The sequence below is a fragment of the Mustela nivalis genome (assembly GCF_964662115.1).
Source record: "Mustela nivalis genome assembly, chromosome: 10".
NCBI lineage: Eukaryota > Metazoa > Chordata > Mammalia > Carnivora > Mustelidae > Mustela > Mustela nivalis.
Window position 1 is genome coordinate 14,690,857 of NC_139029.1, and position 17,012 is coordinate 14,707,868.

At 40.0% G+C, this 17,012-nt stretch overlaps 1 protein-coding gene across 8 annotated transcripts in view; it reads right to left on the reverse strand.

The window, feature by feature from the left end:
- The window catches only part of USP48 (ubiquitin specific peptidase 48), a 95,770-nt gene that overhangs the window by 35,798 nt on the left and 42,960 nt on the right, over positions 1–17,012 (reverse strand). The window contains exons 9-14 of one of the 8 annotated variants that reach the window (XM_082684579.1): positions 15,010–15,189; positions 10,298–10,426; positions 8,442–8,591; positions 4,050–4,247; positions 2,814–2,928; positions 1,383–1,510 (exon numbers count right to left, since the gene is read on the reverse strand). In XM_082684579.1, the coding sequence (XP_082540705.1) occupies positions 1,383–1,510; positions 2,814–2,928; positions 4,050–4,247; positions 8,442–8,591; positions 10,298–10,426; positions 15,010–15,189 (900 nt within the window). Of the gene's footprint in view, positions 1–1,382; positions 1,514–2,813; positions 2,929–4,049; positions 4,248–8,441; positions 8,592–10,297; positions 10,427–15,009; positions 15,190–17,012 lie in introns of all 8 variants that reach the window. The other 7 variants (XM_082684578.1, XM_082684581.1, XM_082684580.1 and 4 more) reach the window with 7 other exon arrangements.

Genomic DNA, 17,012 nt, shown 5'->3' on the forward strand with positions numbered 1-17,012 from the left:
GACAAAAGAAAACCCCATTTATAGTGATTAAATTTGTAGAAGGGCTTCCAGATTTTACTTTGTACCTTCTGCTCTGCTTCAAGCTCTTAAAATCTCTGAATGGAGGAAGGGGGAGAAGAGAAGCATATTACTCTCAAACCAACATGAAAACTATTTTTAAGCTAGGCCAACATCAAGATACTGCCTATTATGGCACCTGACTTTACTTAAAAGGAACAATCACTCGGGTGCCTGGCTGGCTCGGTTGCGGGAGTGTGTGACTTGATCTCTGGGTTTTGATTTTGAGCCCTGTTAGGTGCTGAGATTACTTAAAAGCTTAAAAAAAAAAAAAAAAAAGACCACAAACACATAAAGAAGTTTAAAAGAGCACCAAGTAAATATTTAACACAGTGTCACATGATGCTACTAAAAACAGGGTTTGCAAAAAAGGTCGAATCCAAAAACATTAAAAATCACAGCCTGAAACAAATAGCGGCTTTGAGGATTTTATTTTTTATAAAGTAAGAGTTGCTGAATTACTGTGTTGTACACCTGACAATAATAGAACACTGTGTGTTAACTTCTTTCAAAAAAATAATCCTAGTCCATTTATTAAAATAAAATATACAAAAAACTAAAAGGTAGTGATATGGGAAGAGCCAGAATATTCAGAAATTCAGAATATTTCAGTAAAAAGGCTACGAATATTAAAAGATAATTTTAAAAAATCTGTGTATGTGATCCTAATAATTGGATAAGAGAACGAGGTGAGACAACTGCTTAAGGGTCACTAACTGTGCCTGAACACACTGGTCAAACCAGTAGCTTCCAATTTAAACCTACGAATAATTTTTAGAGCCTTAATTCCCCTTGTATCTTACAAAACACTGATAATAAAATTCAATTTAGTGGTTGACCTATATTAACATAATTTCCTACTTGAAAGCATAGCTTCAGAAAACTCAGTAGAATTTATTAAGAAAATACTATTCATAAGCTGCCTTCTCTCCTGGATGAAAAAATGCAGAAGTACAGGGTCACTTTATTTGCCAAAGGCAGCCTGTAAGTGGGGCAGATAATCTATAACCAAACATACTGAGCTGACAATATCCTATGCGACTGGCAGCAGACTCACCTTTCTTAAAAATTTTAGTCTGGAGCAGAATTAAAAAGAATTTTGCCTGTGATTAACTAGAGCGACCAAGAGGAAAAAGGATGCCAGGGCACACAGAACTCCTCGCGTGCGCTGCTGTGCCCTTGCTCAACTTCAGTATAACTTAATCTTTTTATTTGTTCTGAGACACTTGAGTGCTTCTGGTTTAATAAAAATGGCTTCTGAAATTGCACAGGTGGGAATTCTGCGGTGCCGCCCACACGACCACCGACACAGACTTTCACGTTACCTTTGTTCAAGGTGTTGCCGTTCATTTTCCCATTGCTTTGGTCTACATCACCGTCTTGTTCATCTAGTTGTTCAAGAGCGAGCTGACGCCAACTGCGCAGGGAGGATTTCCCTACCCAAAATCCATCACTGCTGCGGAAGAGAGACCATGTGAAATCATGCAAGTAACATTTCCTAATGCCCTCCCCCCTTTACATGTAAAGGTCATGAACGAAAATGAATTACAAACATTCGAAATTTGCTACCATCCACATCTTTTTAAAGATTTTATTTATTTATTTGTCAGAGAGAGAAGAGAGCTAGCGCAAGTAGGCAGAGGCAGAGAGAGAAGCAGGCTCCCTGCTGAGCAAGGAGCCTGATGCGGGACTCGATCCCAGGACTCTAGGATCATGACCTGGAGCCAAAGGCAGCGGCTTAACTGACTGAGCCACCCAGGCATCCCCATCCACACAATTTTTAAACCAGTCCCATGTTTTGGCCATTTTCACTCTTCACTACTGAAATGCAGGTATCTCAGATTCTGTTTCTATCCCAAGTCTTACCTGCTTCCTCAATTACATTCACACCAAACACAACCCAATGAGCTACTTTTTTCCCTTGACTACTACCCCAAAATACATACAGCCGAGCCTTCAAGCATACATACAGGTCCTCACATACAACACATCCATGGAGTCATGAGGCTATCTGGAGAATGACCAAAAATTGCAAACTAGGTTACTCTTTATTTGGAAAATATAGAACATAAGTTAAACCTAGCCATAATAAGCGCCATTAATAAATGCCACCTGAGTTTATTGGTTCCTGGGTCCAGAGGTCTGCTAGGGAGTGGCGCTGGGTTTTTCTGCCAAGGATGCTCCTCTGGGTACCATTTAATACACTCCGGCCTCTCTAGAGGGACACCTTCACACCTGAACACGCACTAACACACTGCCTTGGTCTGGTTGGACCTCAGATCCGTACCTCTGCTTCTACCTTTCTGATGAATGGAATACAGTCACAAAGGCTGGGTGACTCACCTTTGTTCATCGCAGCCACAGTGGCGATCACTGCATTGTCTAACCTCCCTGTCATCCACATCATTACTCCTCTTTCTTCAAAAACCCTAACTACTGGGGCGCCTGGGTGGCTCAGTGGGTTAAGCCGCTGCCTTCGGCTCAGGTCATGATCTCAGAGTCCTGGGATCGAGTCCTGCATCGGGCTCTCTGCTCAGCAGAGAGCCTGCTTCCCCCTCTCTCTCTCTGCCTGCCTCTCCATCTACTTGTGATTTCTCTCTGTCAAATTAATAAATAAAATCTTAAAAAAAACAAAAAACAAAAAACAAAAAAACAAAAAACCCTAACTACTATTGTCTATAAGTCACAAGCCATTTGGTTGTTCCCTCTTACAACTATTTCGGTTTACCGTCAACAGTATACGCTGTGCAACATACCCCTTGACCGTTGCCTTCAGCAGATTATTCACGGTTTTATAATCTTCATTCAGTTGGCTCTTCAGACGCAATACACGACAGCGTTCTACCACACACTCCTTACACAGGGCTTTCACTAGAGGTGGGAGAGAGGGACAGCAAATGAAGTCTGTTTGCGCACAGGTAAAGTGTCAGGACTTCACAGGACACAGAATTCTAAAGCAAAGTCACAAGTTTTGACAATAGGGAAAGCTGATCTATGGCCTGAATTATTTAGGGGGTACAGATTTCAAGACAGCAAAACTCGTATCGGCATAAAGAAAGAACATGAGAGCTGAAACGTTGTAATATGCTAAAATAGCCTATGCCATCAAGTATAGTATTCTACAAGGTTTAGACACATATTTTATGAGACTAGAGTTAAATAATTGAGGCTCTAAGTTGGGGGGAGACAACATTTCTGGGACCTATGTAACGTTAATTGAGAGCTTCCTGTGAGTATGAAATATTGGGACACTTCAAAGCACAGAACACTAAAGGGGAAAAAAACCCACCAAAGACCAGTTTAAAACTCACAGTTGTAGGAATTCTATGAGATGTGATTCTCTGAAAGAGCTTATCACTGCTCAGTTCACTGATCATGAATCAAAAACAGATTTAGAAAGCAAAACTCCAGATGTGTACAAGAGAAGGCCTGGGCCACACAGTTAAATACCAGTTTTTATGCAGTAAGTTGTACACATTCAGAGAAGAGCACTTAATTTAGGAAAAGGAGGGAGCGTGATCACGCAATTTCGTTTTCGTAGACTCACCTATAGGGTGAAGGTGGGGCTTATGTTGCTGATAAAAATAAAATGTTTTGAGGAGAGACAACCAGAACCAAACAGACTACGGATACTATGTCGGATACTATGTCGTTACATACAGCTCTATAGTCACAGCAGAATCAAGCAGCTTCCATTCGCATGCTAAATAACCATCTAAGTAGATGTGCAATCAACCAGACCAAAGTTCAAGTACCTGAAGAGTACTGAACAAAGTAACAAAATACTACCAGATGGTTTTCTCAGAAGAAGGAAATTCTGTCAATGAAAAGTGAGGTATACTGCTACATAACTTCTATCTTTAGCCAATCCTTTCTGCAAAGTATACAGAACATTCGGACCGGCTGGCACAGTCTGAGTCAGATGATCACAGACACCATAGGGTGAGGACTTCATGAATTACTTCGTAAGCAGAGAAGACACCCTGAATTACCAGTGAGTCTTGGTCCTCCCCCGTATCGACTATAGAAAATGTCAGCTGCGTATTCCGATATTCTCTTCATAATTGAGATCTTGTCAGGGTGAAGCTTGTCGTGGGAACACAGGCAAGCGTGATTATCGATAGGCTTGGTGGGTGTTGATTCATCCAACCACTTCTGCAGCCACTCGAGAGAGACAAATTCATAGGGCTCTGAGGAAGAAAGGAAAGAGTCTATGTATTTTTACCATTTTTTGACTAAGTGATACATTTGTATTCCTCAAAAGACAATGCAAACTCTGTCCAAAGTTAGCAGAATCAGAAGCAACACTGTTCAGGGAAAATGTTTGGGGACCACAACACAAAGCTCCATTTAACTACCCCTCTTCTGGTTCAAGGAGCTGTGCACGATAGGGACGAGTTGGCACAGTGCCCTATGAGATCGGCTGGTATTATTAACCACATTCTACAAAAGAGGCATCCACAGAGAGAAGTGTCTTGCTTGACAGCACAGCAGAGCTCTGATAAGGACACCCAGGATGGTTAACTACAAAGCCATGCTCCACGCCAGCTCATAAATCACATAACCTTATTCCCTATCATGTTTATTTCATAAATGATTTTCATGAACACTTTTCACCAATATGTGATATACATGTGGAACTGAAAATGAAACATCTGAGTTTTAAGTTAGAGATTAACCTCATCAGCTTTAACGGTTTATAAAAGCCTGTTTCAACCACTGAATTTTTCTTCATCCAAGAGGACACTGTCAATTATAACGTACTTGATTTCCCCACCCCAAACCATATCATGAGCTATTTGTTACATTATTATATTATCTCAAAAAACTAAGCTATTTTAAACAAATTTCAGGATGAAGTTCACTAGAATTGAATTGGTTACTGATTTTGAAGTTGCAAAAATTAAGATAAAACCAAACCACCTCAAACTGAATTTTCGTTTGGGAAAACTGAGTCCATGAGTTCCCTAAAAGTCAAAATTAAAGACAAAGGACCAGCTTTGATTACTTACAAAGATCTCCAGTGAGTCCCAGCATAAAACATAGAAGAAAACATACAGAGATTGAATTTACGTATTTGTATTATGTACTACTACTGATGAGATCTGAGGGAATAGACAATTCAACTCAAAGCCCATTTTGACCACTTTTATACTACAGATCTAGAAAACCAATTTCCATCTCCAGATTAGTTTGAAACGTTTCAATTTTTACAAAAACAGAACTCAGCATCGTCACATCCCTTATTTATGCTAAGACTGTACATTGTCAACTAAGAGCCTTCTGACTGGTCATCCCTAATGCCACTACAGAGAAAGAGCTCATGACTGCAAGTTGAGACCAAGGTCTAATCCAAGTTCTGCCACCAAGGAACTGAACTTGAGCAAGTCACTTAAACTCTCTATGCTTTAGGTCTTTTATTTGTAAAATGAAGGTAATAATACCTGCCTTCTACCTACCTCACAGGGATGTTGTTGAATGTAAAAGATAAGATAAGTGAAGCATTTTGAGCTTTTTGGAAGAAAAGAGATATAGAAAAGTTAATCATACATTCACAAAATATATATAAAGAGGAGACCTTAACATTCAGTATAGATTACATGGTCGTGGCACTTTACAATATATGATGGTGCCATTCATTAAATTTAAAATCCCTCCCAATTTTATTTGCCATTTATCACGTTGCATCTGCCAGGGACAGAGTACACTGGGTATCTTAAGAATGCAAAGACAAATGATCTCTATCCAAGAAAGGAAAGTGAACGTTTTAGCGTATCTCTTCTTTTCCCAAATACAGTCACATAGATTAAAATTTGTATTGATCTAAAAGCCATCAAAGGAGGGAAAACACAACTCTGTCACAGAGCCACATTCCAGAATAATTTGGCAGGTATTCTCATTTCCCAGAAGAGCAGACGACACGTGCTATGACTAACTTAAGAATGCAGTAAGGATCAAAAAAAAAAAAAAAAGAATGCAGTAAGGATCTCACCCTCACAAGAACGGCAATCTAGGAAAACTGCATGTGCACAAAGCACACCTGCCCAAGGGCTGTCTGACAGGATTCAAGGTCCAGGGCGGCCATACCCCTGACCCGTACGACAACAACGAGGCTCAAAGGCAGTCTATTCAAGACACCGTGCTCCGATCCCCTACCAGAGTCCCACAGAAAATGTCCAAGTGAAGCATATTCTGGTTTTGAGCAGTTTCATATGAATTAAATGTAAGATATTAAGATCAGAAAAATCATATCTGATTTTATAGTAAGAGGAGGAAGAGAGCAGGCCAGGGATTCTGATGTAATACTGTATTATTAATTCTGGCCATTTTCTAGATTCAGGGCGCCAGTTTTAGTATACTGGAGGACCTGTGGGAGAAGAGGAACTGCGGTCATAGGTCTCTCTTTCTCTCGTTTTCAATCACTGTTACTATAAAGAACTGTATCAATCTCTGCCAAGAGTATCCCTGGGATCAGGGTCGAGCTCAAGTCTCAAGGTTAAGGCAGATTTGCTATAAAGTTTTTAAACTACAAATGCTTCCGCTCTAGACAAAGACTCATGGCAAGTTCTTTATGACTTGTGATCCAGAAAAGCACCTGAGCAACACTTTCACCCCAAAAAGGAATGAGACCTCTATTTGCCAAGGTAGAGATACCAGTGTTTAAAATCTCAGCATTTAGCCAAACAGGAAAGCATTTGTTAAAATATTTACTACAGAAAATGTACATTTTGGTTAAAAGTTACTTCTAACCTTTTTTTTAATGCTGGATTGAACATTAGACATTTTCTTTGAGGGAGTTATATATAAAAAAAAAGGCCAGGAAAAACTGTGACATCAAAAATATTTGGAACACTCCACCTAGAGATAAAATTTGATTATTTAGAGGTAATTTATTTTAATAAAAAGGGCCAAAGGGTTTGTGTTTCCAATGAGGCTTGTATTTTAGGTAAGTGACTCTTCTTTAAGTAGGTTTGCAAACACAGGTAGGATTCAGAAAATGCTTAGCAAAGACTTGGATTGGCAGCACAAAACCATGGTCATCTGCTTTGGGATTTTTCAACATTTTAGCACAAAATAGATTTTCTACCATGTATGTTTACTGCAAATGGGAAAAAAAAATCATAAAGTTCATAAATTGTAAAAGTACTGATAAAGAGCCATATTCTAAGAACGTAAGCACAGGTTCTTCTAGACTAAACGAAAACAGCCAAGAGAAGCCCAAGTATTAAGCACAAGTGTTAACCTGACACATCCAATCTTTGGGTGACGCAGCAGTTTTAAAGAGTGGTTCAAAAACGGCATTTTACTTTAGATTCAGTAAGTCCCAGTCTCTTGTCCAGTGAAAGCAGGAAACTGGGGAATACAGTTCAAAAATAGATTTCTAGGTCTCAACTCTTTTGAATAAATTTAGAGATTTGAATCATATTCATTTCCAAATAATTTCCAGTAAAATAAGGTCAGTCTAGCACTTTAGAATCATCCCAACCCTTGGGACAGAGTGAGAGTAGCAGGTTACAAAGAAAGGTCAGAATCAAGTAAGATATAGTTCAGAAAGAACTTTTAAGAGCTATTCTTACAAATTTAGCAATTTATATTCATCTTTTGTTTAAAGTTATACCAGTAATAGAAAATTAAGATATGAAAAAGACAAAACCACAAATACAATTATGCTTGAGTATTTATTTTCTAAAATTAGGATTGAATTGCCTTTCCTTTATGCAGGAACTGGGCATGGGGAATTCTGTCTATGAAACGACAAAGATAGCGTATCATTACTGGTGGCACAGTAGCCTGGAAAAGTTGGGATTTTCTTTCTAAGGCACTACACTAGGTAAACTTGCATTAAACATACACAGTAAAGGGATGAGCTGGCTCATGTGGGATAATTCTTAAGAAATTAGGGGTCAGCAGAAAGCTCTCCTATTCTTGGCAGAATATTTGATATTAAAATTTCAGATCAGTCTACCTGTATCATAAAAATAGTATTCATAGAAAAGAGTGCCGGTTAATATGGCCAGGGCACACACCGTGCAAGGAATCAACAGTCAGTTGCTTCCATAGTTATCCAATCAGATCTTTTGTTAAGAACAAATTAGTATCTTACAAAACAAAAACGTCTGTAAGACTTATATATACACAGAGCACTGACCTAAACCTTGTAATTTATTAAGAGCTTCCCGTTCTTAAAGTACATGATAAATGAAAATTCTAAGGAATGCTACACATCACACTGTTGCTGGTTTACACAGTAATTCTGCAGTGCTTCAGCGGCACGAGTAGGGTAAAGGAAAGGGTTGGGGGAACGTTTGTTCATATACATCTGCGAACATGAAAGAGACAAGGCACATCATGGCAACAGTGCTGTCCCAGAATATCTTACAGACCAGCTCCAGCAGGTAACCTTTGGTACAGCTCCTTAACCTCTTCGTGTTTAGCTTTTCCTTTGTCCACGCTCTGCTTGCGCATCTCGGCCATTTCAATACACCACTCCTCAAATTTGGAATTATCGCGATCTACCAGCTCTTGAAGAAAGGCTTTCCAAACAGAAAACAGAAAAAAATTAGGTTTTCCTGTTTTCAAAGACAAAGAAACACACGGATCTCTGAACTATACCAAATACTGGCTAGGATTCTGGTGGCAATTTCCTCCTGGAGTCTCCCTTCCTGGGACAGACGTCCACCCTGAAGGGGAAAGTAAAACTTCCACGAGCCACTAGAATAATACTGGCTGATGCCCGACCTGGTTCTCCACGTCACCAGCCAACTGGAGCCAACAAATGGCTCAGAAAGTACCACTCGGAACTGAGGATGCCACAGAGCACAGACAGAATTACGTAAAATAACAACTGAGGACAGTCCTCGGGCCAGTAGCAACTCTTCTTCATCTTCTTTTTTTAATTAAGTAGGCTCTATGCCCAACATGTCGCTCAAAATCACCACCCTGAGGGGCGCCTGGGTGTCTCAGTGGGTTAAATCCTATGCCTTCGGCTCAGGTCATGATCCCAGGGTCCTGGAATCGAGCCCCGCATTGGTCTCTCTGCTCAGCGGGGAGCCTGCTTCCTCCTCTCTCTCTGCCTGCCTCTCCACCTACTTGTGATCTCTGTCTGTGAAATAAATAAATAAATAAAATCTTTAAAAAAAAAAAAAAAAATCACCACCCTGAGATCAAGAGTCGCAGGCCCTACAACCTGAGTCAGCGAAGCAGCCTTCAACTGTTCCTTTTTAAAAACCCATAAAAATTAATTAAAAGTGGCTAAAACATATTTGCATGCTTTACAAATTAAACCAAGTAAATCATAATGGCTGATTTAAACCAAGTAAAACTAAATAGCTCTTTAAATACATGCTTTGCAGGGTGCCTGGGGGGGCTCAGTGGGTTGGGCCTCTCTCTGCCTTTGGCTCAGTTCATGATCTCAGGGTCCTGGTATAGAGCCCTGCATCGGCTCTCTGCTCAGCGGGGAGCCAGCTTCCCCTCCTCCCCCACCTGCCTCTCTGCCTACTTGTGATCTGTCAAATAAATAAATTCTTTTCATAAATAAATAATGCTTTGCTTATCTATAGAATTTAAACTGTTTTTGCTTTTCTTTGCGAGGGGAGGGGTCAGTGAAATCACTCTGTTAAAGGCTCCTTTGTTTTGAAAACTCACCACTTTTTTTTCTTAAAGAATTCATTCTTGGGGTGCCTGGGTGGCATAGATGGTTAAGCGTGTGCCTCCTGGTTTCAGCTTAGGTCATGACCTCATGGGTTATGAGACTGACCTTCTTGCTCAGTAGAGTCTGCTTTAAGATTCTCTCCCCCTGTCCTTCCCCCTTTCATGAGTGGGCACCCCCCGGGGCCCATGTGATGCTATCTCAAATAAACAAATATTTAAATAATCTCTACACCCAACGTAGGGTTCAAACCCACAACACAACATCAACTAAGCCAGACAGGTGCCCCCAAAACTCAATATTTTATTTTTATTAAGTAGGTTCCATGCGAGCATGGAGCCCTACGTGGGGTTCCACCTCATGACCCTGAGATCAAGACCCGAGCTGAAATGGAGTCAGATGCTAAACCAACTGAGCTACCCAGATGCCCCAAAACTCACTACTTTAAAGCAAATCTGTGTCTATATCTACTTTTACCAACATTTACCATATGCAACGAACCCATCTTGACAAAAGGAGTAATTTCCTGTCATTGACCTCTAAGCATGATATTTTAGTGTTTGCCTTATGGATTCTTGGAAAATGGCTCACCTGGTACCTGAATAGCTGTGGTGGGTTTTTCTTGAGTTTGTAGTCTATATACCAACATATACGCATTTCGAGAGCAGTGAGTTCCTTTGCCACACTTGGGTTTACGTGTCTGGGACTTAGAAGGTTCTGCTGAGGTGGAGAAACGAAAGGTAACGAAATTAGAATGCCTTTTGTTGGTCCATGCTTTGCAGGAGAGGGACAGGGGGAGGGCCACAGAACACAACTCCCACAATACACATTTAAGATGCTTATTCTTTTATTATTTTTTAATTTATTTTTTAAGTGGGTCCACACCCAGTGTGGAGCCCAACACAGGACTTTAACTGATGACCCTGAGTTGAGATCACGAGTCAGATGCCCAACTAACTGATCCAACCAGGCGCCCCCACACTTAAGGTACTGTAACAGAGATCTAAAACACTAAGAGGCAGGGGCGCCTGGGGGGGCTCAGGGTCTTGGGATCAAGCCTCACATCGGGCTCCCTGCTCAGCGGGAAGCCTCCTTCTCCCTCTCCCACTCCCCTTGCTTGTGTTCCCTCTCTCACTGTCTTTCTCTCTGTTAAATAAATAAAATCTTTTAAAAAACTTAAAAACACTAAAAGGCAATACAAATTCAGCATGCTCGTTGGATGTCTGAATATTCAGACACATTGACTACCCTCCCCCGTTGTGCGCCACATTCCATTTTTAAAAGATGGTAAGTACTTTTCACAAAGACAAACCTAGAAGCAGAAAACTGGTGTTACTGCAATGAGTTTATTTTAATGTTGGTCTCAGATTCTAAAAATAAATCCAGATTATTTTATCACAAACTGATGGCTCCCTGAGAGGAGAGGGCAGGCTGATGGGTTAAATGGGTGGTGCGGGTTGAGGAGTTCACTGGTGTGAGGAGAGCTGGGTGTTAGATGCCAAGTTTTGAAAGGCTATACTGTGCACCTTAAACTAATATAACCCTGGATGTTAACTGGAAAAAAAACAAAAATTTAACAAAATAGTATGTTCATTAAAATGCTAAAGATAGGGCGCCTGGGTGGCTCAGTGGGTTAAGCCGCTGCCTTTGGCTCAGGTCATGATCTCAGAGTCCTGGGATCGAGTCCCGCATCGGGCTCTCTGCTCAGCAGAGAGCCTGCTTCCCCCTCTCTCTCTCTGCCTGCCTCTCCAATCTACTTGTGATTTCTCTCTGTCAAATAAATAAATAAAATCTTAAAATAAAATAAAATGCTAAAGATAAAGATTAGCTGTGAATTCAGTAGCAAGTAGAAATATTAAGTGTTTTACAGGTCAAGTTTATCACAGGAACATGATCTTCAAAATGGTGCTGAGTATCTCAGGGTAACCTTCCAGGGGGTGAAGAGGCTTAGTTCTGGGGAAATCAACAACCAGATCTTCAATTCCCTATGTTCTTTTCTAAACTCAACCCACCTCAATGCTATGGTTCTACTCGTGGTTTCTGCCTCTCCTTTCTCAGTTATCTTCCCAGATCCAAAAAAAAAGATAGAACGTCTCCCCCACAGATTAATAAAGTTTTAGCCATGTAATTAGAAGAGATGTTTACAAGAAAATTTGGCTTTGTTCCATTCGGATATTTGTTAACATACTGATATTGATCGATTATGTGGTGATATTTATAAAATTTTTTTAAAAAGTTCAATGCAGGAGTGCCTGGGTGGCTCAGTCGTTGGGCATCTGCCTTTAGCTCAGGTCATGATCCCAGGGTCCTGGGATGGAACCTTACATCGTATCCCCTGTTCAGCAGGAAGCCTGCTTCTCTCTCTCCCACTCCCATTCCACCGAATTATGTTCCCTTGCTTTCTGTGTCTCTGTCAGATAAATAAAACCTTTAAAAAAAAAAATTAAAAGTTCAATCCAAAAGAACTTTTGAATTATTTAGAGATTTATGGTTATAGAGATCTTAAGTATAGTCCATTAGAACAAAATCACATACAGTCAGTTATAACATAAATACTAGCGTGGGAGAAAGAGTAAGGGTTAAAAATGTCCTGTTCTAAAGACCCATCCACAAGTGTCTTTTGAGAAGTTGATACTGTGTTACTAATTTCATCTGGACTCTCTTAAAAGAGTGATGTTACAGTTCCACTATTTATGTCAAAAATCACATTATTTGTAGCTACTTAAAATCATGATAAAAAAAATATTGGATTTTTGGGGTGCCTGGGTTGCTCAGTGGGTTAAAGCCTCTGCCTTTGGCTCAGGTCATGGTCCCAGGGTCCTGGGATCAAGCCCCCCCATCGGGCTCTCTGCTCAGCAGGGAGCCTGCTTCTCTTCCTCTCTCTCTGCCTACTTGTGATCTCTGTCTGCCAAACAAATAAATAAAATATTTTTTTAAAAATATTGGATTTTAAAATGCTCAGGGAAGGGGATGCCTGGGTGGCTCAGTGGGTTAAGCCTCTGCCTTCGGCTCAGGTCATGATACCAGAGTCCTGGGATCAAGCCCCAAATCAGGTTCTCTGCTCAGCGGGGAGACTGCTTCCCCTTCTCTCTCTGTCTGCCTCTCTGCCTACTTGTGATCTCTGTCAAATAAATAAATAAATAAAATTTTTAAGGAAAAAAAAGTGTTCAGGGAGGGATACCTGGGTGTCTCAGTCAGTTAAGCAAACTGCTTCTTGGTTTCAGTTCAGGTCATACTCTCAGGGTTTTGAGACGGAGCCCTGTGCTGGGCTGCGTACAGAACCTGCTTGGAATTCTCTCCCTCCGCCCCAGCACTTTAACCCAGGCACCCCTGTTTTTAGAATTTTAAAATTTATTTATTGTTTAGGAGTCCCTGGATGGCTTAGTGGGTTAAAGCCTCTGCCTTCAGCTCAGGTCATGGTCCCAGGGTCCTGGGATCGAGCCCCGCATCGGGCTCTCTGCTCAGCAGGGAGCCTGCTTCCCTTCCTCTCTCTCTGCCTACTTGTGATCTCTCTCTGTCAAATAAATAAAATCTTTTTAAAAAATTATCATTTAAAAAACAATTTAGGAATATCTATATATGAGAATACTAAACAAAACAGCTTTAGCAATGCTTTTAATCCTACAATTCTGAATAAAATTAAGATGAATCAAATAAACTTCAGTTAAGAACAGTTAAAGCCATATCTCAGTTTTGTTCCCAGAAAGATTCTCATAATTAAAAAAAGAAAAGAAAAAAAAAAAAAAATATATATATATATATATGTAAGTGGGGCGCCTGGGTGGCTCAGTGAGTTAAGCTACTGCCTTCAGCTTGGGTCATGGTCTCAGGGTCCTGGGATCAAGCCCTGCATCAGGCTCTCTGCTCAGCAGGGACCTGCTTTCCCCCGCCCTCTCTGCTTCCTACTTGTGATCTGTCAAATAAATAAATAAAATCTTTATATATATGTGTGTGTGTGACACACATATATATAGAAGCAAATGTTAAGAACCTCAGTATTAAAGTCAGAGTAATATAGCTAAGTATCTATAAACATCGAAATGTGATTTAATTTTTTGTAGTATTTTCTATTTTCTCTTATTATTAACATATATTATTTGTTTCAGGAGACAGGTCTGGGAGTCATCAGTCTTTCACAATTCACTGCTCACCATAGCACACACCCTCCCCACTGTCCATGACCCAAGAGCCCCTTCCCTCCCATCCCCCTGCACTCCAGCAACCCTCAGTTTGTTTTCTGAGATTTTCTGAGATTAAGAGTCTCTTATTAAGAGACAAACTCTAGGATTAAGAGGTTTCTCTCCTTCTCTGATTTGTTTCATTTTTTCCTCTTTCCCTATGATTCTGTCTTATTTCTCAAATTCCACGTATCACCGAGACTATAGGATAACTGTCTTATTTTGCTTAGCATAATACCCTAAATGTGATTTAAAAATGGGAACTCCCTCTACAAAATATGAAAACATGGTTCCTCTTAACATCCACAGAAAGATTCCCTATATGCACCAAAAGCCAACTCGAACGGCCATGCTCCTCCCTCACACCTTGAGAAAGTGGATTTGATTAAGAACAGTGGCAGGGGACAATCCTTTTCTCGTACTTAGACCCCATAGTAGAAACCTCACTCAAAAATGACAAACACAATAATAAAGTGATGAGAAGTTCGGCCAAGATGGCTCCTACTGGAAGAACCATTCACTTCTGCGGAAAGTGGGAGTAAGTGTGTATTCTGGGCCAAGAACACGGACTTGGTAACAGCTATTCGCCAAGTACTCCTGATGGCAGACCTCATCGCTACAAAACAAGCAGCTCACCCCTCAGAGGTACTGCTCACATTCCAGGGATGGGAAAAGACACTCAACAGGATAGGCACTGTTCTCAAGAGCAATGGTGCCCTGCTAGAGCTACTTCCCCAAAATGACCCTCCTAACCCAAAGAAAAGGGCTACAAATTCTACTATGTTCAATCTATTGTTCATCAGTACTGTTTAAGCTTGATAATCTGCTATCCTCTCCCCTTTCCATCCCTGTTACTACACAAAATTAAACTGGTTATTGAATATTTGCCTTCAAACTGCACTGAAACCATTACAGAAACCATCTCTGGGGGAGAAAAACAAAATTTTTTTTTTTTTTTTAAATTCAGGCATTGCTAATAAACGATGTTCAGAGACTTTACGTGTGTTTAAGAAATGCAAATATCCAGAACCCAATCTTGGGCCTTAAGATTATCACAAAGATTTCTAGTTAAAACAAAAAAAAAATTTATATTTTAAAAGGGCACTCACAACTTAAAGGTTTTACCTAGATCTTCCTCAATCCCTAGTTGTAATTTCTTCCCCTCCATCTTTTCTATGTCTTCATCATTAAACTTATACCATTCACCGGACTGTGGATCTTTCACATGGGCAATGTAGTGGCCAGAATATGCACTCACTCCTCTGTGTATAAGGACTGCACTGAGTTCATACACATAGGACCCACCTGGAGAAAGAGAAAGGGAGAAAGTGAAAGAATATATTTCTTCTTATATCCCGAGTCTGAATTGTAATGATTAAAATTGTTTACACATCTGAGAAAATTCAAAACATGTCACCTACAACAAAACAAAAATGTGACACCTAAGATTAAAAAAATTCAGTTTTACAGAGTAATGTAAACACATCTTAAGCAGCTCACTGCATTAACTCTCCATTTCTTCTGCAAAATTTACAGATGGAAAGAAAGCTCTGACATTCTGGGCACCCTGGTCAGGGTTACGAAGCTATTCTGTTGTAGGCCTTGCCCTTCTGCAAGCTAGCTGAGCTATATGCTGTTCCTATTCTTGCCACAAAATTACTTACACAAACTAACCAGATGGAGTGTGAAACTAAAAAGCTATTGATTTAAAAAAAAAAAAAAGGAAGAAGAAGAAGAAGAAGAAGAAGAAAAATGTTTTAGGAACAACTGAAGGTAAGTCATTAAGAAAAACTGCTGTCAAAATAGGTGTAGGCCAAGGTAACTGGAAACAACCAGGAGAGATAACATTAAAAATCTAGAATGATTCTGCACTCAGATTTCTTTGTAAGTATTTTTAAATTCCCATTTCACTTTAAATAACCAAAAACAAGTCACAGCCTATATATTATGCATGTGGTTTATGCAAGAGAAGACTTTACCCATACATCAAGATACCAGCAAATGAATGAATACTGACATTTTCAGATACAAGTTGAAAAAAATCTTTTAACTAGTTATAGTGGGGAAATTACATATGTACTGGAAAACATCACTTCTACACATTAAAAATCAGAAACCAAATAAATTCATTAGCAACCCTACAATACAGATGTAACCACTATTAATACTGTAATAATAAATTAACACTACTAATTGCACTATTAATACCGAAACCCACAGGTGCTAACAAATCATTAACATCTTTCTACATCCTTAAATGTTCTTCTGGAACATATCATAAGGTATAATACATCGAACCACTCCCATATTTGACATTTAAACCAGTAGCTTTTATTAAAGTTAAACAATAATTACTACCTTTTTGGCAGAATAGTCTTTGCACATATCCTTGACGATTTCATCACTGTAACTTCCTTCAAACTGCAAGAAGTGAGTCACAAGGCAGAGCCAATCACCCATTCAACAAACATGCTGCACACTTTTAGGAACACAGGGCTATAGCAGCTGAGTAAAAGGAGAAAGTCTCTGCATTCTTTCAGCTCAGTGGGGGATTCAGTAACACAGATTAACACCCACCTGACGACCCTAGCTGAAAATAATTTAAAAAAATACTCAGATACGGACACCCGGGTGGCTCAGTCGGTTGGGTATCTGCCTTCAGCTCAGGTACTAGGACGGAGCATCACACAGGGCTTCCTGCTCAGCAGGGAGTCTGCTTCTCCCTCTCCAGTCTGCACCTCCCCACTGCTCATTCTCGCTCTCCCTCCTTTTTATTCAAATAAAATCTTTACCCCCCCCCCCCGCCGCAAAGAAAATTCCAGGGGCAATGACCAGCACACAATCGAAGATAACCAAATACAGAAGAAACATGCCAACATTAAAAGAACCCACCCAGACAGCAAAAATTAGGCTGCACAATATTCTAACATCAGTCAGGGATTACGAAACTAGGCTTTCTATGTTTCAAGAAATGAGAAGCTTGAAAATCTATTCAAGTAAAAGAAAACCAAAGAAAGTGACACAGATTTGAATCAGAGGAAGTATCAGTACTTACCTTAAGGGTAACTGGACTAACTGATGCAGTTAAAAATGTAGATCAGAATTCAATTTTTTTTGGTATAAATCTG